The 26,021-nt window shown below is 41.2% G+C and overlaps 1 protein-coding gene across 1 annotated transcript in view; it reads left to right on the top strand.

Moving 5' to 3' along the window:
- The first annotated feature begins 17,042 nt into the window (after window positions 1–17,042).
- Window positions 17,043–26,021, top strand: part of LOC106650667 — a 40,539-nt gene continuing 31,560 nt past the window's right edge. The window contains exon 1 of the mRNA XM_014368817.2: window positions 17,043–17,868. Coding sequence (XP_014224303.1) covers window positions 17,730–17,868 — 139 coding nt within the window. The 5' untranslated portion in view covers window positions 17,043–17,729. The remainder of the gene's footprint in view (window positions 17,869–26,021) is intronic.

The following is a 26,021-nucleotide window of genomic DNA, read 5'->3' as shown; positions in this document are numbered from 1 at the left end:
GCGATAGATAATAAGAGCAAATGAGTGTTGAGACGAAAGTGACTTTAATAAGAGCAATAAGTATATATTTTCCCTTCCATTAGCTTTACGTGTATATATCGTAGAAAGAAATAGCGAGCAACGTTATATAGCCGGCACTGCGTGCTGGTCGTTGCACGTTATAGCCTATTTATATACCTGCACTTATCCAGTTTTCGTTCCATTTTCCGCTTATCTGTTGCAATTCCATGGTTTGTGTGTATGTGTATGTGCTTGCGCTGCGTGCGCTGCAACCAACTTGAAGTTTATCGAAACTTAGCGCCCCTGCCTCGTCGAATAATTCATTAAATTTCATGATTTTGACTTCTTTAAATTTTATTTTTTCCTCCTCATAACTCATTTGAATGGATCATATAAAGGCACGTTTTTGAATAGGTACCTGCCACTTTTTTCCGCTTCTCAAAGAGAAAACTTATATTTGCTCGAGATCCAGATTCTTCGCATCTCGCGCAAGTACATATCCGCTGGGTATAGACGCATACTCGACGAGTGTGTAAACTACCAAGGGTACATATTCGGTGAGCAGGTACGTTTCCGAGGTTTGTATACATACATAATTGTAAACCAACTTGCTTAATTCGAAAGTTCAGTGGTGAAAACTCGTCTCGTCGTATTCAATTCATCGGCGCAGTAATACACAGACTCGTGCTCTTTTTTCTTCTCTACATTCGCGTAAATAAGTCTCGGCTTGTCACGTTGTTTACAAGTCTGATGTGAAAAAAAAACTCGGACGCAGCTTAAATATCAGCCGTGTAAAAGCAGTCAGTTCTAGACTATGCCATTTTAATAAAATTCCTTGCTCTTATATGTGTGTTGGAATACGAGTGCGAATACGAGTCATCAGAATCTCAACGAGCGAATTAGCATACTTAAGTCGAAAGACTCGCAGCTACTGCCTCTTCTCGTCTTGCTGCATTAATTTTCATGCAGCCGAGCTGAGAGGGAGTGAAGCGGTAGAGAAATAGAGAGAGAGAGAGAGACGAGCCTCTAACACGCGCGCATAATCATCAGGGGCGGGCACCTCGAGCTGTGGCCAGCGGGCGCGCGAAAAACACCCACCCAAGTATAATGTAAACGACTATATGTACTTGGGCGCTTCTGGCGTACGTAGTACGTACTCGTTGCCATCGAGTATTATGTACTTACGCTCGGCCGCGAATATGCGTGCTGATACTAATCAGCATAAGTAAATAAAGCTCGAGAGCAAAGTGGACAACTTTTCACGCAGCAGCCAACAAAATGCTCCTCCGAAATGGCGTCTCGAGAATCGTCCAAATGTGCTCTTGCCTCGCATCTTCTCAAGCAATTTTTCCACATTTGGACCATGTTTTGAGGCTTCAAATTCGAGCTGAAAAAAAGAAATTCTAGAAAAATTTAGGGTGGCAGAGCTCTCAAGCGTCTGGCGGAAAAATATATCGTACGAGTAAATCACGTCTATGATATGCCAAGTATATCTACCTATATATATATACGCGCCCACATGAGGGTAATGAATACATCGTGGCAGAGCTTATATCCAGCTGGGGCGAGAAAGTACCGATGCTCGGGACTGATATCAACAGGCACGCGCATAATGGGATTAAAATGTTTTTCCTGCGATGTATGACTGCAACACACATCTACATATAAATATATACGTTCGCATATAAAGGGAATAAAATTTAAATATCTCGCTGAGCTTTTCATTTTTCCGGAGCGTGCGTGGACGTATGTATACCAGTATGGCTGCAACTCTTGCACACAATATATATAGTAGTATGCATATGCGATCGCCGCTATTTCTGCTGCTGATGTTCCTATCATGAAAATTTATCGTTCTTTTGCCCTTTCACGGTGTAGGCGTGAAAACTCCTGCTTGAAAAGCTCAAAAAAAAAAGAAAAAAAATGAACACACATGAAAACAGACACACCGGGCTCGCACGCGTCATGGCGCGCAGGTATGTAACGTTGATCTATCGTTCTTTAATTTTCAAATAAAAATCCATTTTTTCCTCATTTCCAGTCCAGTTTATAATCAAAGCGATAAGTTCATCTATCTTGATACACAGTGAGGCGCGCGCGCGCTCGCGTTCCAAGCATTCACAAGCTAGCTGCGCACGACCGCGAGAGCTGTAATGAAAAAGCAAAATTCATTTTTATTTGCCTCGGCACATGATAAATATTGCAGCGGCACTGGACGTTGAAAGCTCGGTAAATAATATATTTTGCGCTCGTCCGAGCTATGAGCACATTTTAAATGGACTCACTACTACGTCGCACATCGCGTAATTTGAACGCAACCAACATTTAGCTCGAAGAATCATGAACTGTCAGATTTTGACTCGAAGATTAAAGCGCACTTAAAGCTCTTTGCCCCACACACAAAAGTTGCACACAGAGCAGGCCATATCGGCACAAGTACATCTGCAGTCCATCCTTCATCCGTTTTTACAGCTCGCGCGCAGCAACCGAAACTTTTACGCTCCAGAAGAATCAATTTTTCGAGACTTGGTTTTATTAACAAAAAAGCTTGCAGAGCTTTTTTTGTCTTACGTGGACTCGTTCTCTCGGCTGGCTTTTGTGATCGACGAGAGCATGCGTTGCTATTCGTGCCATTTACGCCCTCGAAATCCGAAAAGACAACTCGGCAGCAATCCCAGTGCGATTTCCGATACTTCAAATGCGTGCGACTCGACGTTTATAGCGCACTACTTTTCAATTCCAACTTACACTGCGCCTGTATCGATCTATATCTATCTACTTAAAGGAGCTAAAGTTTCGACCAAACTAAACAAGCCAACCACCTCATTCGTATCTTAATGTTTTCTTTTACCACAGAAAAAAGTTCTACTTCAGACATATGAAAGTGAGTCATTGCAACGTGACCATGTTTTCTTCTTTGTCATCTAAAAGTAAACTTCCTCTTGGCTATCGTGCCTTACTTTACTCATGTGTACGTAGCAACATTTTAGTCATCACTTGCATCAAAACATCACCTAAAACGTGTAAGTGCACCGTAAAATTACAGGGAAAATAAATATTTAATGGTAAAATAAGTCTAATCGCCGGAAGAATCGAGTCACAATGACTTTATATATATATATATATATAATATATATATATATATATACACAAGGTGCAAGTTGCTACGTTAGCAAGTACTCAATTTTAGGAGCTGCAGACGAGAGAAAGAAACGTCGATTCAGTTGCATTCGATTTTTCGTGTCTTATCGCGAATTTATTGTTGACGCGGAAAAATCTGTCCTCGCGAGCTACCGCCTTTTTTCTTTTTATCGAATTAGAAGCGAAAAGAGCGTAAACGCGTTTATACGAGCGATGAGAAAAACGAAGAGCAATAACGAGTTTTATCGAGTCATTATTATACTCTTCAAGAGCGCCGAAGCGTTTGAGCTGATGATTTTCGTCGATCGAAGCTCTCGTTTTTATGCAGCAGTACATAAAAACAGTCTCGATTATATTTTCCAGCGCATCTTTAATGAACTTTGATGGGGATATTTTGATATATATATGTGCAAGGAAGTATGTATGGATGTAGCTAGCACAAATAATGAGCTCATATATGCACGATAAGTTAGTCACTCGCAAGATCGTCGTCGAATTGCAGTCGTGCAGAGCTTTAAGCGCATTCACTCGAGAGTTTGCACATTGCCCTTTCGTTTGCTCTTATTACACCAGCCAGTACTAATACGTAATTAAAAAACAGTAAATATTGCTCGCTATGTTAAATCAGTAATCAAATGGGAGGAAGGGCTTCGAATCCTAAATATAAATCAATGCACAACAAATCTCTGCGATGTAACGAACGATTGAGTGAGTACGATTAACGTACCAATAAAACATTGTTGTACCAACCTCAATTAGCGTGTAATTTACAGATTCGATTGGCAGTCGCTAACCCGTGGCAGAGCACTGCGCTCGAGGACAAAGAAGACGCTCGAGACTCGCACGAAAAATTCGTATAACTCTTACAAAAGCTCGATTCGTTATCGTTATCCCGGACGCGGCTGGCGCGCTCGGTACAGCAGCAACTCTCGAGCTAGCGAGCAGCAAAAGCAAGCTACGTAGCAGCCCCAGCTAGTTTATACCAGGTGAGAGATTACACCCCTTGTATATATAATATCCGTCGCAAAGAGCCAGAGATTTATTTCTAACAGTCACTTGCGCCCATTATTCAAAAGGCGAGCTTCTACGCGATTTCCCCGGGGCTATTTGACCTCTCGATATACTTTATCGTCACGGGACTCGCTCGTCGGCAGAAAAAACAATTTCATTTTGCGCTTGAATTATTTTATAATTTGCGGAGATGTACTTGTCCGATGTGTCGCACCTCGGCGACATTTTAATTTGCTGCTCGCCTGGCTCGGATCGAAGCTAAGACGAGAAAACTAAAAATCCATCGGCATTTGGCCTCGGTGCTGAATTAGCCGCTGCCGCCACACGTACGCTCTGCAAAGAGAGCACAAAGCCCATTAATGGCATTTATCACGATTTTGGCATGTAATAGGTTCTTCGCGGAAGAGCTGTATCGCGCGCCATTAATAACTGGCCGCGGCGCTAATGGAGCCTGAAAAGACTGAACTAGACTCTGTATACGGGAGAGGGGCTCGTCTGGGCGATTTTCTGCAGCTGATGGCCGCGCGTCCGAGCTCTCCCGCGATAACATTATTCAGGCGATTGCCGGAGCCCTATATTAAATTATGAATTTCGATCGGTTGCATCGCGTCCGAACGAGTAATTAATGCGCACTACCTCCAACTGCCACCCACCTGCTTTTCGCACAAGCATATAACTGCGAGCGCTCGATTAAATACGCTTGACCGATCGTCCGTTATGTTGTAGTTGCATAGGCAGCGGCTATAGTTGCAACAGGCAAGAGCTACACGATAAAGCGCTCACGGCCGCTTCTATATATTTATATATGCATATATTTTTCCCAACTTTTATTTCTATCGAGCATCTAGCGTAAAAGTCATTTTAAGCGCGAATGAAAGGTACTCTGGCAAGATAGCTCTCGGTGAAAAAGTCAGGCCGCACGCGCGCTCGCGATAAAAAGCCTTAACTCCCTTGGCTTATGCATTCGCGTTTAGCATCAACGTCGTCGCGTTGGATGGAGCTCGCCAACGTATCCTGAGCTGCGTGCCCATTTACGCGAGAGCTGTCTTATTATGCGAAACAGATTCCACTTTTAGCTGTCGAGCTCGATGAATTTTATTCTCTTTCAAAAGTCTCGGGGCCGAAAAAGGGCCGACGTTTTTTGCGCCGCGTTTGTTTTCGTCGACTGACTTGACGCCCAGCCCGATCTCGTATATATGTATACATTAGCCACCATGCACTTTTTGTTGCTCGAGTCAGCTAGTTGAGCCGAAGAAAGCCCTATAAGAAGACCAAGTCGTCGCGTAGTACAAGCTGAGAAGAAGAAGAAGAAGCCAAGAGTGAGAAGCCGCGGGGTATATAGCGTCGGAGCAGCAGCCGCTACCACCGCCGTCGTCCGTCGCGGCGGGAAATGCGAGCTCCTCGTTAGTCTCATTCCTTCTCGTTATAAGCGCAGCAACAGAGCCAAGCTGGCTCTAGACTATACACTACCGTTTTTCTTGCCAAAAGTACACCCTTGCCTCTCTCTCTCTCTCTCTCTCTCTCTGTAGCAGCTACACTATGTCAAGTATGTCTCTCTCTCTTTTACCTTCTCAGGCCTTATCCTCCCATGACTAATGCTTTCTTGTATATATTCACAAGAATTCATTGTACGACGAGACGACATCTGTTCTGCACGCACAGAGCAGCTCCTACGTATAAATATGTGATACATAGATATGGTATGTATTCATAGTATATGCATACGCCACTGACTATATCTGCATAGGACGAGCTGCATCTCTACGTTTCACGAGCGTCAAATGGACAGCGCATTTTTTTTACCTTATCAAGTCCGCTGCCTGACCTGCTCTTTGTTTTATAGCCTGTCACAATTTTTGTCTACGCTGAAAAGCTCCAAGTTTTTTTTTGAGAGTTTACGCGTCCATACATATATAGACGGTATAAATATATGAATATCCCGTTACGGGCTACACAGAGAAAGAGAGCGAGAGAGAACGAGAGAGACAGGGGCACCTGTCGACTTGCTTCATGCTTCGTTCGCGCATCGAGTCAGGCTTCCTATAAAGCTGCGACGTCGTAAAGTCATCTAGGCCGCTCACAACGAGATTAAGTTGATTCGAAGCTTTTGTGACGCGAGACTCGAGCCACGCAGATCGCAGCAATATCCCATATGCAAAGCAGAGTGTGGCGCGACCAAGAGGCAGATTTTACGTAGCGATCGTCGCTGAGAATGCAAGAGGACATTTTGGGATTACAGCCTCCCGAAGCCGAGGCTCGAACGAGGGTGTGGCGGCTTCGCTCCGTACTTTGGATGTCCGGATTAAATGAAAATTTAACCGTACAAGCGCGCTCTCGTTCTTCCATAACGAACCGGAGAAATTTCCCGACTGAAATGTAAGAAAAACATCAATCTTGCATATCCAGCAGCTATAGGCAGTGATGCGCGCATAATTTTACAGAGACTGGCTCAAACCTCGCCGTCTTACCTAATGTACAATATTATTATCTGCATTTGTACATTGCTCAGGTAGACAAAAGAGAATATAACTCAGTCTCTCGTGATGGTTGCCTATGTGCCAGGGCTGCTAACGTCTTATCACGTTTACTCAGTTATGGTCCTACTCAAGGAAATTAAATTCATTGCGCAGAGCGGCAAAGGGAAAATTTTCTAGAATAGCAAGCGCGTTCGCGAAAGCTCGACGCGCCACCAAGAGCAAAATGCAACTTATGCCTCCTTCTCTCAGCTTTCAAAGCGCACGAGCATGCAAAGACGCAGAAACAACGCAACCGTCGGTGCGCACTGTGAATCTATACTTGCAAAACTTTCGAGAAAAAATTTAATATCAAGATGCCAAAGTTATAGTACAGTGCAATGTAAAGTATATCCAACCGATACTTCAATCGAACGCTTCGAGCCTATAAAGCTTAAGCGTACGTATGTTCGTAAAGACTTTTATGTAACCATGATCACGCACACCTGAGAATAAAAAGTTCCCTTAAAACATCGCTATCTGTGGGGGAGTTTACTTTGGGCCAAGAAAGCTCGCAAATGTACGATGGTAGGACACTGGGAGCTCGCGAAGTAAAGAATGTCTTTCGTGCGAGGCATAAAAAAAAATAGTTTTCCTCAAGCGTGACTACGTTTATGTTAGCTGCTCGCATATCAAGGCTTTTATTACTTTATTGCTTAAACGAACCTAACTACACTCCCGAGTGTGTTGGTCTCCTCGGTGTATGCCTCCTCCACTGCGAACCATCCTTTTCCAAGGGGGTAATTTCCATATACAACTGCACATGCTCTTTGCCTTGCTGCCGCGAGCTTCTTTCTTTAGTATCAATTTTTCACTTTGCGCGCGTGCTACGCCTTAGCACAGGCGCCCTTTGGAAAATTCAGATAAAAAAAATTCATAGCTCGAGCGATGAAAGTTGGCCGAGTTTTTTTCGTCATACTTTTACATCGGTATGAAGTCGATAAAACTTAACGCGACTGTGTTGCTTGCACGCGCACACTTGTATCACCATAAAACGCCGGATAAAAAAGTGCGCTAGCCGCGTACGCAAGAGATGCTGCTGCTTACTCTTTTCCTCGACAGTTGTGCATTGAAAAAGTCAGATATTACGATACATATTGCCACACATGCTGAAATACACGTATAGAGCGAGAATGAGAAGAAGAGATAAAATGTTCCCTACAGATTGCACGTTACGCGCTTCAGACAGAGTTTACATTTTAATATTGATGTTGGTGTATGCGTGTACGTCGTAATGCAGGTCAGCGATCGATTTATACGAGCTTACATACGTACTTTGACACGTTTGGCTGTACGTTTTATTATCTATGTGCCCACGCATAAAAATATGGACCGTGCAAAGAAACGCATTTATTACTTTTAGTTTTTTTTATCGACAGAGTCGTAGAATTGATACAGGGGATTTTTTATATTTGTCCCGGTTTATCGACGAAATATATAAGCTGCCTTGCAGCACGTAAGTAGTATTTTGTATTTCGAGCGCAGTAGCATCGGCGTCGGCAGCCAAGTCATCGTCCCTTGGCACTCTCCTGTACGCTACGCTACAGCATCGACGACGTGTAGTTTTAGCGCACAGGATAGGTGCGAAGACGATAACGTTCGAATGGGAATCGAAAATCGAATTACTGCGTGCACAGATATATCTGTTATATATATATAGAAGTGCAGCTGCAGATAAAGTCGTCCAAAATCGGGTTTATATATCGAGATAGAGAAGCCGAGAGTAAAAGGAATAGAGAGAGAGAGAGAAGAGGAAGAAACTCTATCTGTGTGTTCCCTCGAAGATTATTACGTATACCCCGGTTCGCCATGAATAGGCACCAAGGAGCAACAAAGTTATAAGTTCGCTGCGCCAGTAACCCCTTAGCTACGTGCAGCACTCTTAGCTACATACACACAGACACTAGTGCGGAGGCGCGCGCCTATACTTGAAGTTAGACACTGCTGTGCATTTGAGAAATAAGCAATGTTGCAGTACGGTCCTAGCTCGTGTCCTGCCAGCGTAGCTTCTCCTTGAAATTTCCTGTACTACTCGTGCCGCTTTGGGCCGCCGTATGCGATACCGGTCAAGGTGAGGTCGCCATTACAATTTAGAAAGCATCGAAGCTCTATACCATCACCCTCCGGTCTTCCTCGAGCTTTCTGCCTTGCCTTGCTTTACCTCGATCTAGCTTTTGATTTTCCGCCGGAATTCGTCCTTGCTATATAGCCGAGTCTTGTATAGTTTCGAATTCGAGATTACGACTCCGTTTGATTTACGAGGATCTGATATCTTGGATATGATTATTCAAACATTTCATTGCGCGAACCGATCTCAATATTATTTCCTCTCCCCGCGAATTTTCATAACGTATAATGTATTTATCGATTTGCACCATTATTCGTTTTCGATGCAATAAATTACAGAATTTCTTGAATTCGTTATTCGACTTGTTTTTTAAAAATAATATTTCTTTCAACTAGACAATATTGTTGAATTATGGTTTTCCTTGATTAAAATAATACTTCTGAGCTTTCAAAGATATTTACCAGTTCGATTATTCGGAGAAGATTACTCGCTTCTATCTATCTATTACCGATTGAAACTTCTTTGCCGCGCTTGAAGCACGAGTACATTAGCTTATGCAAATAATAGCCTCTTACCTAATTGGCCATTGTTAAGTGTCACGGCGAGCATTTATGAGTGTCAAGAACGTCATTGGACGTGTTTCGAAAGCCGATATATCGACGGAGGAAGCGAGTCGCGGCGCGCCGCGTCAACATATACGCATTTACAACGGAACGTGCAATCTAATCCAAGAAAAGTACATGTTTTCGCTCTTTTCATGTTTTCCAAGCACACCTTGAGTTACTATTCACAAGTGACGATGCACGTCCATGCGCGCACATCTTTTCTCTATACACACGCTGCTCAGAAAGAGAGAAAAAGAGAGAGATGCAGCTGCTTGTGCCTCGAGTCTGAGCTATTAGATTTGTACGATGCTGTGCGTTTCTGCCGTGTCTTGAATTCGTATTTTTTTATCAACATCGCGTGTGTGAAAGTTAAATTTATTTTTCCCTTTATGCATGCGGGGATAAATTTTAAAATCAACCAGAACCGCGTTGACACGTATACCGCAGTCGCGTTATACTATGAATTTCATTTGCCACAAAAAAGAGAGTAGCTATTTGTTTAACTGCTTATCGGCGTGAAAATATATTATTATCTGCTTATCGATGCTGCCTTTTGTCGTATCGAGTCAATCTTTTCGCCCGCTGCAAGTAAGATTGATTTTAAGCCTCATAATGCTTTGTTTTCTTTTCGCCGAACACCCAGTCATTGCCATGAGAGAAAACTGCAGCTATCTTTCTTTTCATACTTGTGAGTTTCGCTTTTGAATTTTTTCAAATTTATTCGACGCATCGTGCGTGCTCGAGCCTGCGTTTGCATTTTCGCACGTGTTACCGAAAACAAAATTTGCCATGAATGAAAATTCTAATAAAGTCTATATTCGGGTTTCTAATTTTTCTACGAGCAACATAATTCCACCCAATCATGGATGTTTCGACAGCTTTAAAAGTGGCCAAATCAATAATAGTGAAAAAATTTATTGTGTCATAATAAAAATATTTTTTTTCGAGCGTCTCTGTCTTGGTGATTTAACAAAGTATTTTCATTCAATGTAGTTAAACATGATCCAGCTAGCTTTTTTGAAAAAATATTAAATAATTTAATGTAAATCATTATTCGAAGGATCCTCCCGTGAATTTGCACATTCGATAAGCAAATTACATTTTCTTTTTTAAATTAAAAGTTAAATATCGAGTTTTTGTCGTTCCGCAGAATCATACTTCTTGATCTGCGCTAAAAGAAAAATATGATGAAAACCGTAGATGTTATTGCAATATAAAAATTAATTTATAGCAGTGGCTTTTATCTGCGCAGCGATTTTATGTATTGTTATTGACGAGTACCGCGACAGCAAGCGTTTTGAATGATGTACCCCACTTGGTAAGTAAACATTTCGAAAAATATCACTCGATGCTGATCGTAATGTAAATATGAGCGTATTAAATTTGAAAACAATCGAACTTTGATGGCATTCCATTTTCCAAACATACTTGAAAAAATACTCAATTTTGCGATCGAATTTGACTACGTTGTTTAGCGAGGAGGTACCTTTTACATTTTAATGGTAAAGTTGGGAAGCCCATTGAGAAACAACAACTCCGCTAGCGATAACAGCAGCACTAGCGGCAGCAATAATAATAAGCAAGAAAATCTGTAGCAACTGCAGTGTAACAACAAATAACTACACTGACAGGCTTGTTAATATTTATAAGTTAATAAAATATACATGAGCCCATTGGTGAGAGATCAACTTTCAACTTCCACATCGAATCTGATAGTAACAAAATCATCAACAAATATACTTTCTTTAAAGCATATAAGATAATTATTGCTAAAGCTCTACTTGCGAACGTGAATAACTGCTCATTTGTGATATTAATTTATAGCTCATATTTCGGCAGGCAGTGAATAACTGACCATTAATCATTAAAATGAGTAAATTTGATCGAGAAAAATGTTAATAAAATTTGATCAGGCCATCGCAAATAAATTAATATCAACATAAGTTCGAGAGACGTATTTGTGTTCTCAATTTGCAATTTAACTTTTTGAACAAACAATATGTTGGACACAAAATGAGAAATACAAAGACAGGTGTCAAGAAAGTCGAATAAGTTGAGAGAAAAGAGCAAAAGTGCATTTCCACTTTGGTTCGTGATCGTGTGTAAAACCCGAGAGGTATCACGGGAATTACTAGCGAAGCTTCGCGGCTCTGCTGCCGCTCTTATATAGCAGTGCACTGAACATTTTGCCAGCTGTATCTATATACATTTATATATGTATATAGATATAAAGGAATGAGAAGCGCCTATAAAGAAACTCACGAGCAATTACTGCTTTTTGAAGGGAGGTCAAAAGCTACTGCCATTTCTCCAGTGCGAAAACTTCTTAATGAGGAAAAGTGCGCGTATTAATGCGCTTTAAAGAATTTAACTTTGGGCTCTGTCCGTGATAGGGCATGTACTCAGAAGCGAAGAAAGAGAGTGAGACGTGCAGGTTTTCAAGTGACATCGTTTTAAAAGACGCGCCCCTCTCAACGTTTGCATTGCAACTCAACTTGCAACTGTACTCGTGCATCTACGCGCAAGTCCCACGCACTTTTTCTAACTCAAGTTCTTATCTTAAAATATGACATTGAGAAAAAACTTTATTCACCTTGAATATTTGAATGAATTGCGCTTAATGATTTTGAATCGCCTAGATTTCTTATCAATTATGATCGACACAGTAATTATTACAATTTACATCAAGGTCGGTTTGCATCATCATGTTAAAGATTAAATTTTTGGAATTAAGGTTTGAACATTACACGTACCACAGTTTGGTTTAAACTTTTTAGCGAAAGAAATATCAAGATATCACATTCCAATGCTTAATTTAATGTCATCCAAGTATTTTTATCCAAACTAGCTCGAAAAATTAAAAACAAAATTGACTCAGCACGTCCGTGGTGTAAATAAAAATGGTTCTTCTCTTGACTTGATAAATCTTCTTAACTTAATAATTAAGAAATCTATGTTCAAAGATATACAATTTTCAAAAAACATTAGATTATGTTTTTTGAAGTTAGAAAGAAGAAAAAAATATTTCAGTCTGATATTTTAAACTGTTTGAAATAATACAAAATAATTAAAAATTTCAATTTTTTTTCAAAAGCTTGCGCTAAAAAATATTGCGCTAAGAAACCATACAAAGAAAACGTCCACATTGATTTTAGGAATACGTTATCGTTTAAAAACTAATATCCGTGACTTTCAACCTCTTTTGATAAATCCTAAAAATAGCAACAATTCGGGAAAATTTAGAGATCTCGTGCGCAGGTTTATTTAAAAAATTCCATGTACGTAATTTCAAGAATACTGAATGAAATATAAAAAATTGTCATTGAATACATTTTCTTACTCTTTGAATACTCATGAAAGATAAGAAAAGATTATTACATCACTTAGTTCTTCTTAAAGAAATATTTCATTAAAAAGCTATTATTCATAAATTTGTGATAATTAAAATGTTCTTTTGAAGATGTAAATAATCTTGAATTAAAAAAAAGATGAAGCGCTTGCAAAACACACGCTAGGATGCACAAGTCAAATCAGTTCGTGGCCCTGTCGAAGCGGTTCACGTCTGGTTTATTAACAAGAAATGGCCAAGTGTAGCCAATATTTGATAGCTAAAAATAATAATAAAAAAATAGCAATAATAATTAATTGGTAGCATATGTCATACGAGCAGATTTAATCGATCGATTACGTTGGTTATTTAATGTAACTCGCCGCAAGATTGATAAAATATTGTAAATTCTCATTATCGCAATAATAGCGATTAGCGATTGACAATGCACTGAACTACTATATATACATAAAAAATTGCGTATATGCCTTGCGATTAAATTTTATTATACCGATAGGTGTGTGCACGATCCACGAAACGCGGCGTTAATGTCGGCAGCGGCATGCATATACATAATATACATTATTTACTCGCAAGCTCGGGTGATTAAATTTTACTACGAGTAGCTGCGAAGCCAAATCAGGATGCATTACATATACTTAGGCAATACTTCCTTCGACGTCAAGCGGCGCGGTCGTCAGCAGGCAAATGTTCCATCTACGTGGACGACGTCACGTTTGTAATTAACTTCTTCTCGGTCGCTGGAAAAGTCGCGCGCAGCTCAGCTGCCGGAATGTTACATAATTATAGGCGGCTTGTGTGAATGTCATCGTATGTATGCGCATTCGCTTACATACATAAAAGCAGATACTCTGCACACACGCGCACACATATGCGCGCCAGAGCTGTACATGTATAATTTGACACTTTACGGGGGAGCAAGTTCAACTTTACTTGTTGAGGAGAATACGAATTGGTTGAAATTAATGTTTGATTAAACTTTCAAAAGCTCGTATACAGGCGCGTACGCTGCGCCTGATAGCCTTGAAAGGTTTCGGGTCCTGTAACGAGCTCGGAAAGTCTTTTGCAAATTATTAAATACATTTAATCGGACGAATAGCTCCAACGATTTAACGTGTTGATGCTCGACTTTGATAATTTATCATATGCGTAAAAACACGATCCTTGCCCAACGAATTTGAAATGATAAAAGTGATAAAAAAATCAAACTATGATTTTCAAGTGTCAAAGCAAAAACAATCGTTTGTACATGTGATTTGTAGATACGTGTCAAAGTCACAAATTCATAATTAAACACATACATTAGATTTTGCGTTGTAAAACGAACACACGAGAACGTTGTTAAATTATCCAGTTTATGCTCATTGAGTTACAGCTAGCCGTACAATCTCTTTGTCAGGAAGAGAATCATCTGCTCATAGCATATCATGGCTTTTTTATATTTCTTACATAAATATGATCAATAACTAAATTTGGAACAGAATTAATGTTTCGAATATAATATAGTGTGAATTATTATCGTCTGCTAATTTTTTCAGAACGACTGAAAAGCGTATACAATTTTGTCATTCTTGTTGATTGCCAGCGTTATTTTATTGAATAATATCTAATCTTTATAATCTTGTTACTGGTAATAAAACTATACGATTCCACTTTATAAGTACGTTGTCTCGATCATAGTGAGCTTACCTCCAGCAAAGATATTTTCTTTTATATTAAAAAATCTTTAGCATTTTAATGAAAAATTTTAATCATTAGATTGAAGGTATATTCTACCTTTTTGCGATCAGAGGATAACGTGGAAACGTTTCTTATTATAATGAGTCATATCAATCATACTACTATTTAAGTAACTTTAAGACGACTGAAAAATATTACGCAACATCAATTATCGTGAGAGCTAATTAATTTCGTGTCAATTTAACGTAAATAATAGTAAAATTAGGAAAACGAGAGATTGTGAGCATTACTCGAAGTATGGCTACGTTCGATGACACGATCAAAGTGCTGATAACCCCTTTGATGTATAATAGCCTTATCTCTGGAGTCAGTCTTTTAATCATAGGACTAAAAATTTTCGATAAAGCTTTGGGTAAGGAAAAGAGAGGTGTATGTTTGCTTAATGCATGAGTCGAGCGATTGTAATTTAACGATATCAGTATATGACGTTTCATGTGTAACAATTAATTGAGGTACGTGAAAAGAAGAAAAACTATAATTGTGGCATTTTACGTGCACACTTTATATGAAGATTAATGGTCGCGAACCATACACAATACTCTTGATGTTATCGATTCGGAATCATGTTTATTCATTGGGTGCACGCACGCAGCTCTCAAGTTGCATGAAATTTTCTCGCTATATCCTATTAGTTACACGTTAAGTTTTACGCAAATCCATCGCAGAATATAAAATGACGATTAATAGTGGGATTGTTTAATCGAATCTTTTATATGTATTCTCAGATATCCTTTTGAGCATCGGGTTGATTCATATGAAAAAAAATTTTAACTAAAAGATATTATTTTTGGAGCATCGCCTAAACGCGAGATAGAGTGAATAAAGTTTTTACCGAAGTCTTGCTTTTATGTCGCTCTTGCAGCTAGGACATTCGAAGCAAACGAGGCTATCCTTATCAATGCATATATAATACAAATGGAATGAGATAGCTGCGGTTGAGAAGCGGAGCGTAGCGTCTTAGCAGTCGCTGGAACTGGTCAGCGGCAGCGGGTGGACTTGTATGACAGAGTAAAGACTCGAAAATCGCCTCGGGCAGAGACACGGCTCCAACGGCCCAAGCAGCGATGCAAATTGCATAAATACACGCGTAGCTCTTTCATTGCCTAGCCAGAACGAGCGAGCCCTTTTGACGCTGAAAATTGCTTTCCAAGGCTTTAATTGACAATTCAAGTCGGACGAATTCGTTTTGGTATACATGGAAGCGTTTCATGACTGTAACTTACGATCAATTGAAATTGAAATACATTTTAAAGCAAATATTTAAATTAAATTTGTTAGAGTGTATTTGCTATCGCGTTGGTATAATTAAGAATAACAGTACTGAAGCGGAAACGACTTGTTAATTTCTTAATCGGTTGTTTCACGCTTTGACTCTTTTCATGTGATAATTTTTAGCCTGATAAAAATGGATTTTGTAGTATCTGCGCACAGCTAATATATTTATTGTACGCGACAAATTGTCTGCTAACTAAAAAAATACCGAACATAAAACAATGAACGGTCAGATTACTTTTTATCCATTATCTTTCCATGCTAGTTGTATTTGTTGTATTTCTCGGCAAAGTGCTACCGCATTCTCTATTTCAAATTAAAAGCGTCATATAATCAATCAATGTATACTTCATTTTGATCATTTCTTTTTTTCTTCGCTATGGTTATCAGTAAATGCAAAACAATAGTTGAACCTTTTTATTGGCTCAGTACACTTGAATATTGAGACATGACTCAGTGTCGGTCACGTGGACTCAATTCGTGGATCCTCTTCACTATTCTCATCCTTTTGCGCAGAAAAAAGTTAGGGGCGGAAAAGCACTAGAACTGATCAATTGACGGATAGGCCGTGAAAGTATTTAAACTACTCCAGAAAGTATATCGTGTGTTAATAAAGAAGTTTTTGGTCTTATTGCTTTCTTTTTTCTTTTTTTTTATAAGGCAAAGATTTCTAGATTGCAAGATTACATGGATCAGGAAGATTGAGGTTTCTAGAGTTTTATGTTATAAAAGTGTAAGAAAATACATATTATATTTTTGCACCAATCGTTGACTTGTGAAAAGGTGAGAAAAAGAAAAAAGAAAAGACAAACATTGAGTCAAGTCACTGTGTATATATGCTGGTATCGGTGTTAGCGGTTATCTGATTTTACTTATCGAGTCACTCGGGTCAAACGGATCGTAGGTATGAAAAAGATCAAAAGATAGTCGATAATTTGTGGTCAAGATGGATTTTAAAAGTAGCGCCAATTCGAATTTCTCGAAAGCCAGCGAATACAAGATTGCGTAGAAAATGAGATGGTAGCTCAGCGTCGTCGGAGCATCGACCGTAAAAGTTGGAGTACACAGGCACTAGAGAGAGTGGCGCGACAATTAAACAGAGCTACAAGGCAGTATCGAGGAAAAGAATCGTAGATATAGCTATTATAAAAGCGAGTCGCAAGTCTGGCTGAGGTCTCGCACGAGCACGTGGGTAAATTGGAAGCTCGAGCAGCTGAGGAGCAGCGAGCCGCGGTCGAGGCGTCGCGGGAGGGAAGGGAGTCGAGACGGGCTTGCGCGGCGATCGCGGCGCTGCGCGCAAGCAGCAGAGATAGCAGCGAGCAGCGTCGGATAGGCTGCGACTCGAGCTGGCTCGAGGCTTCAGTTAAGCGTGAGCTGTCACCAAGCGAGAAGCGAGCACTGACCAGCGCCGACGCTGCCGGGCGCGAGCTCTCCGCAAGGGAGCAAGCTGTTCAAGCTTGGATTGAACCGTCATTCCACGCCGAGTGTTCATATTCGTAAAACTCGTTGACTCGTCAGAGTAGAAAGAGGAAGGATCGAATTGCGTTTTGTTTTTCAAAGTATTATCAAGATATCCTCATGTTGATGGAGGCCCGATTCCGTTCAGCTCCGACGTCGTCGTCGTCGTCGTTGTCGTCGCCACCGCCGTCAGCTATGCTGCAGCCGTCCTCAACTACACCGAGTGATCGTGCTTCGTCCTCAGCAGTGTCCTGTGCTGTTTTCGTCCCTGTACGGTGATAATTTACACTCGTGGGAGACTCGTGCTTATTGTACACAAAATAACCTAGTCGCGTGGTTACCAACATCCACTTAAGAACTCGAAAAAAGAAATCGAATTACCACTTGAAAGCAACATCGATTACAGTGCGCGATTCACACCACCGCAAGACTAAGTTTCATTTCTGTGTGTTGTACTCGTCGATCGTGTCCAAGGGCTTGAAAAAGGGAGCGAGTCGTTCTCTTCTTCTCCTGGATACGCGTCATTATTACATCGTCAACATTGCCTCGACGCGAGGCAAAAGCCCAACAACATGGCAATGATGACTATGGCGCTATTGCAACGCTTCGTGATTTTCGTGGTCCTTCTGGCCACTGACCAGGCCGACCTCCTCACAGTCTCATCACTGAGTCGAGAAGGAATCATACCAACGCCATCGCCTGACATCACAAGTAAGTTGACGAAATTATCGCCTTATCATTGGCTATTTCCCCTCTCGATAGACGACGAATGAATTTGAACTTTCTATCGTACGATAAACTAGTGCGTGATTAAGCTATATCGATTAAGCTATAAGAAATTCGATACAGCTGGCAATCGGTAGCGAGCGATCGAGAATTTTCGCCAATATTCGACTGGCTCGATCGGTATCGCGTCGAGCCTCGCGCGCTCGCTTTAATAATAATCTGTAATATTGCGCGACGCGCATCCCCGCGCCTTTCGCTCGAAAAAGAGGAGAAAAAAATGAGATGGCTCGGCTTGGCTCGATGTCACGCCTGGGGATTAGATGCAGGGTTGCCTCGTAGATCCTCGTGAGTTGGCGCGTTTGCAAGGATATACGCCGAGGCGACGCAGAGTCGGTATACACAGCGGTGTATACGAGTCTCGACGTACAACGTAATACCTACATAAACGTCGCGCACGTGACAACAAGCAACAGGGGACTGCTCGGCTCTCTCCGTCCCTCCTCCTACTCCTCCTTCTCGTCGTTTTTCTCAGTTATACGCAGCGAAAGAGGCGAGTTGCTACGGGCTGCTGCTGCTGCTTTTATGCGTACTACTGCACTCAAAGCTCGCTCGCACATTATTATTTTAACTTGATATACCTTGTGTAACGTTGGCTTTATTTAATTTTCTAAAGCGCCGCAACTCGACCACTCGTCGTCGATGCCAGCGCGCATGCATACAGGTGCGCGCAGCTCTAGTTCTCGGCTGCACACGCACGCACACACACACACACACACACACACACACGCACACAAACATATACACACATTACGCAAGTATAATGAGCATATGCAAGTGCTGCGCGTCTGGTGTATAATGTCAGCTAGCTCGAGCTCGCTCGCCTTATGACTTCCCGCAGTCACGCATTAAAACTCTCTTTGACATTTGTTTGTCGCGTCGTACGCGTTACTTTTTCTTCGTTGGATTCGTAGGCAGCGAGTCTCGAGCTTCGTACGTAAAAGCCAGCACTGCATCGCCGCAGTACTTATACACAGCAAGATTGGCCTCGGCTGCGCCTTGTTTTCTTTGCCGCAGACCTCTACGAGGCTCTTCAGCTCCTCATCGTTATGCATATTATGAAAAAAGCTCCTTTTCTCTATTAGCACTCACTCTTGCTCTGCAAGAATCAGCTTACTTTCTTGCTTTCTGTGATGAATGACTGACTTATTGTTTGGCTTCAAACCAGCGTACACTGCGCTTATATTTACCAACTCAAGCAGTCCACGTGTCGTCTGCGCACGACTGTCTCGTGCACATGTACATACATAGATTAGAGGTTCATTTGATTTATTTTTATCTTTCCTTTTTTCATTCCTTCAATGGGTCATAAAATGTCGTCGGATGACTATCAAAATATTCTTATTCTAATTTCTTTCTAAAATCTAGAAATGTTTACAAAGAATCAAGTCTATAATTTAGTCCATTCTAAACACCTTTTCACTGACATTTTTTTCGTAAAATGCTTTCTATTCGGATTAAAAATTGTCGAAATAAAATAATTTCGAACTTTGACGGGTAAAAAAGTCCCAAAAATATTTAGTAAGAATGTTTTAATATTCATCTGGCAAATTTGTATGACATATTGAAACGATCTAGGGAGGGAAGATTAAAAAAAATATATATATCGTACGTCGCACGTGAGCGAGAAGGCAAAGGCGGATAAAAAAAATAAAAGGAAATTATTATGCGCTCCATGTAGAAAATTAAAAGCTCTTCGCACGCCTTTGTACTTTTTTCAACAAATATAATTAGCGGCTAAATGAATGAGCAGAATACATATTTGTAATAACTAATTGACGCTGCTGTATAAATTTTACCTACGTGTCCCATTATACGTGCAACAACATTCTGTATGTGATAAATTACTTTCGTACATTTATACACGTTAGCCACGTGAAAATAGTCGCTCGCCACTGAGAGGATAATCCGATGCGTAAATAATACGGAATTTTTGGTATAATTTAATATATTCGTGAACGGCATGTGAATGGGCAATGTACAAACGAATAAATAAAACCACTAATGAAGGTATATATGAAAGAGAGAGAGAAAAGGAGAGAAAATGCATGCGATGCATGTATAGGGAGTCAATTCGTACAATAACAAATCTGCAAAATATAATTACCTTATGACACGTGCGGGTCAGTGGGAGAGAAGCGCCTGCGTAAATGAAACAATCGTTAAACACATATTAATAGCGGAGCCATATTTAATACACTAATGTTAGTGTGTGTGTGTGTGTGTGTGTGTACGAGTGTGTTTGTATCGAGAGAGCTTAATCACGCGTAATCGAAACAACGATCTGCTGCTGCTGGCGCTGCTAGTTGATATACGATGTGTACGCGCGAACGTGATACCGAAATATACAGCTTAAATTTGCCGAGAAAAATAATTCGATTATCCGCCGACGAGATTTTGTTTCGATATTTCTTGCTCGATGAAATCGTTGGGTAAAAATTGCACTTGACTCGAGTCAGACGTAAATCGCTAAACTGCGAAGACTCGCGACGATATCGAAAGACGTTGCTGCTGACATACGACAAACAGGTAGTCTCGCTTTCGAAACATACGTATTATATAAGCGCACTTGTATATAACACGAGTCGCGGCTTTAAAAATAAAACCTAGCCGATCTTGTGGGGAAATTGGCACGAAAATCGACGCACTCGCCTACTGCAGATATGCATACATATAGGCGGCTGCGTGTACAGTACCGTTCCCCGAACAGTACTTAATTTTCGAAGATACGTTGTCGCATCGTCGTTACATTGGCTTTGCATAGCTGAAACGTCGGCGAGTGCGTTACATGGTGAAGTTAAGAGCACACGATCGATCAGCTCAGATACTCGTCTGGCTTATAAGCACGCGTTCGGCGCTGCATTCGTAATAGACTATATACTTGGGCTCCATTTAAATAGCGAATGTGAAGCAGAAAAAAAGGCCAGATACCAGCAGCGGTAGCGGCAGCTGTTTAACAGTTGTGCAGCTAGTGGTATTTAGAAGAGTACTCGAGGCTTTTTGCCGCGACAATAGGGAAATTCAGTTCTCGGTAGTAGCAACTTGTCTGCGGGTGGTCTCAATCTCCTGAAAATCTACTTGTCTGTAGCTATGCTACATGCATATATAGCGTGCACTACAGTAGTATCTGTCCCGAGTCGTCTTTCTCTTTCTCTCTCTCTCTCTCTCTCTCTCTCTCACATACAAAGTCGCAACTACTTTGTTAGAGCGATACTGCCGTATACACGCATACACAGTGTAACACCGCAACAAACGTCAAGCCACGCTACCACCTAGACCTATATAGTATACAGTGCATACACATGTATGCATGTAAGCTCTAATGCCTCGTTCGCTCAGTCACTCGGCTGCTGCTTCCGCCCCAGCACCAATGGATTATATTATTCAAATTTTATAGTGGTGTTACCTGAAGAGGCCTTATGTGTCTATTGTCTCGGCTAGCTCGATTAAGGTTGAGCAGGTTTTTCTGCCACGTAATGTGCTGCGCTGCTGTATACGAAGCGTCAAACTTTCCTTCTCGGCTTTCTCGTGTAGTAAATATATATCTATCCGATTTTCCACAGCGTTATATATCTGATCTCATGGATGCAGCACCGTTGCATGTTCATTGGAATTTTAAAACTATCCATATTAAAATATAAGCGTCGCTCGAAAACATTTTTGGAAATCAAGCTACGTGACTGAGAAATTGAAATTTTTCCGAGTAGGCGCTATATGCTTTTTTTTATCGTCAACTTTCTTAGAGCTAAAGAATGTGAAGCTTCGATCGATCAGTATACAAGTAAGTTCACGTTGCTGTGAAAGGTGAATGTGCGATTGAAGGTAGTGCCATGAGCGCTGGTTTTAAACAATCTCAAGTGGACGTAATGCCGTGCGCAGCAAGTTGTCAATTAATTGGCACTTGGTCTGCTCGATGATCGGGCAGAAAATTTTGTTTACTTAGCTCGACTCGATGTTATTGCTGGTTTATATACAACACACGGACACGGCCTCGTTGTGCTGATGAAATTTATTGCCGAGCGATCGATAAGCGACGCGTCTCCTACTCGCTCGTTCGAGCTCGTTTATAACCACTCTATTTCTGTTTATCGCGATGTCTATCAAACGTATCGATGTAGCCGCGGCCCCATGCGTGCGGCCACATTTATTCCAATATATAAGAGCAGCGAACGTGGATATAAAAGACATGCGCCGTAGGGCTCGCGTCCCACTGATCAGACTCGTGCGCTGTCCGCTCGTCGCGCAGCTATATAGACAAAAGTATCACGAGCGAGCGTTGCAGCGGCCGGGCCTTTGAGCGAATTAGAATGTCAATTTCACAAAGTACGATGACTTGTCCCACACAGAGACTCGTATTTGAACATTTGAGCATGATACGCTTATTGTCGAGATATCAAAAGAGTCCACGACCTGGCGCTCACGAGTGTGTGCTTTAGAGCCAGCGATACGTGGCTTGACAAATATCGCTTTTGCAACTTCGTTACACCTTTGAAACGAGCCCCAATGCCCCAGCGTCGTTACGTTTTTCATCGAAAAAAACCTAGCCTTCCGCTGTAATAACTGCTTTAATCAAACGTCGCGCGCTCAAATGTTCTCGCGTATATAGATTTTTTTTCATACCTATATACTATTACGTCTATTTCTGGATTACACTGAGAATAAAAGAGAGAGAAAAGTATGGAAAGAAAATATAGACAGTATAGGCGCTGAGGATTTGATGGCGAGGGCGCTTCGTGAAAAAGAAAATTTTATCAAACGATTTCTCGACGAGAGATGAAACACGTATAGATGTTAGATGCTCCAATTAATTGAGTTTACTTTTCATACATTTGGATTCTCATTGTATTCATAGATAGATACGTACACTGGCCATTGCTACTAAGCAACGCATTACATGAAGACTCGATCGAGATAATTTCAGAAATTACCATAAATTCTGGCAATCGCATGCCATGTTTATTTTTTCTCTGATTACAACAGATATACCAGAGCTTTTCAGTCAAGTCCATCGAAAGTGTATAATAATTTACGCATTATTGCGTTTCATGCAATCGAATAGATAAAATCGTTTGTAGTCTGGAAACATTTCAGTTTTTAATACTATTTTTGTGATCGTGCCAAGATTCGAACGCTCCTATACATCTAAAGAAACAAAAACTCAAGTGTTATTCGAACGTGAAGAACCGTTGAATTTTTCTCTCAACGCTCGAAAGCCGAATCGTCGTAAAACGCAGTATGTACTCATCTTTAGTATCTGGTGTACAGCGACGTCTCTTTTCAACGATACGAAATATAAAATCCGTAAAAAATAAAACAGCTAGTGGCAGGTGACGCTCTAACGAAATTGTCTTTTGTTCGTATCCCGTTTGGGACAACGGAATTTCTCATACTGGAAAATTAAGACCTCATCTCTGTCCCTCACGCTATTGGCCTGTGTACCAATAAAACTGCGTGGCTGCTGAAGCGAAGTAAAATATTTATATGGACACTGGCGTATAATGTTGTCCGAGCAACTCGATTGAACGCTAGCACCAATGTTTTATGGATGCTTGAAACAGCAAAGAAGCAGCACCGAATACTGCTACTGCAGCGTAGAAGATTTGTATGTCTGAAAATATTGGCTTGACTGTTATATTTGCTGTATCCGTGGGAGCAAAACGAGGCTTGAATGACAGACTGGCTTTGGCTCGCCTCTATCTTTGCGGCTTGAAAAAAAATATAAATTCGATATTGGTGTGCCTGTCAAAAATATCGTCTGCGCGACTGTGCGCGTGTGCGTGAGTATATATTTATGTGTATACATTTTTTTATCGTTAAGCGTCCGTTTCAATTTTGCGAATACTTTTTTGGAATATCCCAATCGGCGATCGATCGGGGGCTCGAGGATTTTTCGTTTTTTTCCACGCTAACATTTGTTTCTGCTGAAACTGCCTTTTTTATATTTTGAATAGATGTATATATAGCTACAGCCATCCAGCTTGGGGCGCTGCATAGCAGTTCTATATACTATGTATAATACTAACATATATCTCAGAACGAATTTCCCAACGGTGCGGATGCGTAAATGGCTTCTAGCTGCATAATCCAAGTCCATCGAAGGGCTGCGCGGGCCGACTACTTTGCACGTACATGTACGTGTGCGTTTGCGCGTGCAGTGACGGAAGCCCTCGAAAGCGGTCGGACGATCGGTAAGGGCTTATCGCGATCGCATCGACACCCGATGCAACGATTCGCGCACACACAATGCGCGTCTCGATTCGCGTTCCGTGATTCCCTATTCAGCGGGTCAATCGGATACGTCGCGTGCACTACGTTTATGCATGACGTATACGCTCCGCTGCAGCCAAAGTCGAGAGAGCCGACCAACAAATGCGCAAAATAAGAAAAATCGTGCCGGTTTGCGGCTGCTCTCGGCTTATACCTCAGCGACCGACGCCGCGTTAGTGCGACTGAATTAGGCCGGACGTACTTTTTCATTTTCTCGTTTTCCTATTTTCTTCGTTCTGACTGATTTCTCGAGAGAATACTGCGGATAATGAATAATGATGTACGATATGTGACCTGCTAGCGAAATGGCAATTTACTTTTGTTACATTGGAATCGGAGATCGATATTGTCATGATATACGTCATCGCGAACGTGTAAGTGATTTTTGATCTTTGAATCCTTCCGCAAGTCATTTTTCCCCAGACTTAAGACTATAATGCCATTTGCGTTACAAGACGCGCCAGCGAAAACCAGTGAATATTGCTTGCGCGAACGAGCTGGCACTAGTAAGCGCGGATATGTCATCTACGTTCGACGTTTAAACCCAATCGAATAAGATCATTCGTTCCGTCGCCAGCTCAATATTATTTAGATAAAGTTTCGAGACGATGCATCTGTCGCGAAATACAGATATATAATGCACGTCCCAGCATATCGTACAAAAAACGCTGCTAAGGTTTTAATATTTTCTTCGCTCGCTGCTGAATGAATATCGAAAACGTCCTTTTTCTCTTTTTTCGTGCGCGTAAAAAAGCACTGAATTATATTCATGAGCTCGAACTATAGTGCGGAGAAGCGCAGCTGCTGCGAGCTTCAAATGGATGAAAACATTGTATGGGTTTGGGGGTGAAGAGTAGGATAGCAAACGAGGGAGAAATTTCATTCGTCGCCAACTGAACCAGTGGGCAGAATAAAAGACAAAATCCGCGAGCGAGGAAATATTTTTTTTTTCCAAGTTTCGCGGCTCCCCGGCGCATTTTCTCAATTCGGGAACAGCTGCTGTTCTCTGCGTTGTGGCTCACAGGGTGGCGGCGTTTATTTTTTTCGATCGCGCCTTGCACGCGAGCTACTGCACTTGGCCCTGGTACTAGTATACTCCATCCAGCTCACGCGAAATTTCTTCTTTATTTTCTCAGACTCGAGAAAGAGAGGGAGCGAGAGAAAAACTCGAGCCTTTTTATTTCCACTTGACGCCGCATGAATTGGTGGCTGGCTAATACATGCTTTCTTTGTGTGGCCATCGTGCTGGCTATTCTACCTATGTAGCCTTCTATTTGAAAGATTTTATTCGAAAGGACGAGTGTTGACTTACCGGGAGCTGGTCACTGTACTTGGAGCGCGTGAGCCTTGCCTGTACTTTTCAGTATAAGTGGTAAACAAACAGCAACTGCTTCGAATGCAATGATACGTGAGCTTCCGCACAGAAAATTGTTTAAATCGTGCGCGACTCTGTATTTTCCGTTGTTGCGCGTTTTGTCTGACTTTCATGCAAGTGGCCAGCTAGCTGTGCACAACTTTATTCATAAAATAGTCGACACCAGAATTTGATTTTATATTTCTATAGTTTTGCCTCTTAATGACGCTTCTTGCATGGGACGACGAGGATCGAACCGAGTACGGTATAAATTATACAATACCTCCGGCCCGTTATTAAATTTCTTGTAAAAAAACCTCCACTATCTGTGCATGACGCTTATTTACATTTCCTCTTGCTACAGCTATAGGCCAGCCTGGCAAGCTGTATAGTCTATATGATTGTATATAAACAGATCTCAACAAATCACCGGCGCAAAGTAACTTTTTAATTAAAATCA

The sequence above is a fragment of the Trichogramma pretiosum genome, unplaced genomic scaffold, assembly GCF_000599845.2.
Source record: "Trichogramma pretiosum strain Unisexual culture from Peru unplaced genomic scaffold, Tpre_2.0 scaffold34, whole genome shotgun sequence".
In the NCBI taxonomy this organism is placed as follows: domain Eukaryota; kingdom Metazoa; phylum Arthropoda; class Insecta; order Hymenoptera; family Trichogrammatidae; genus Trichogramma; species Trichogramma pretiosum.
The sequence above is the reverse complement of the archived record's forward strand: the minus strand, read 5'-3'. Positions and strand labels throughout refer to the sequence as shown.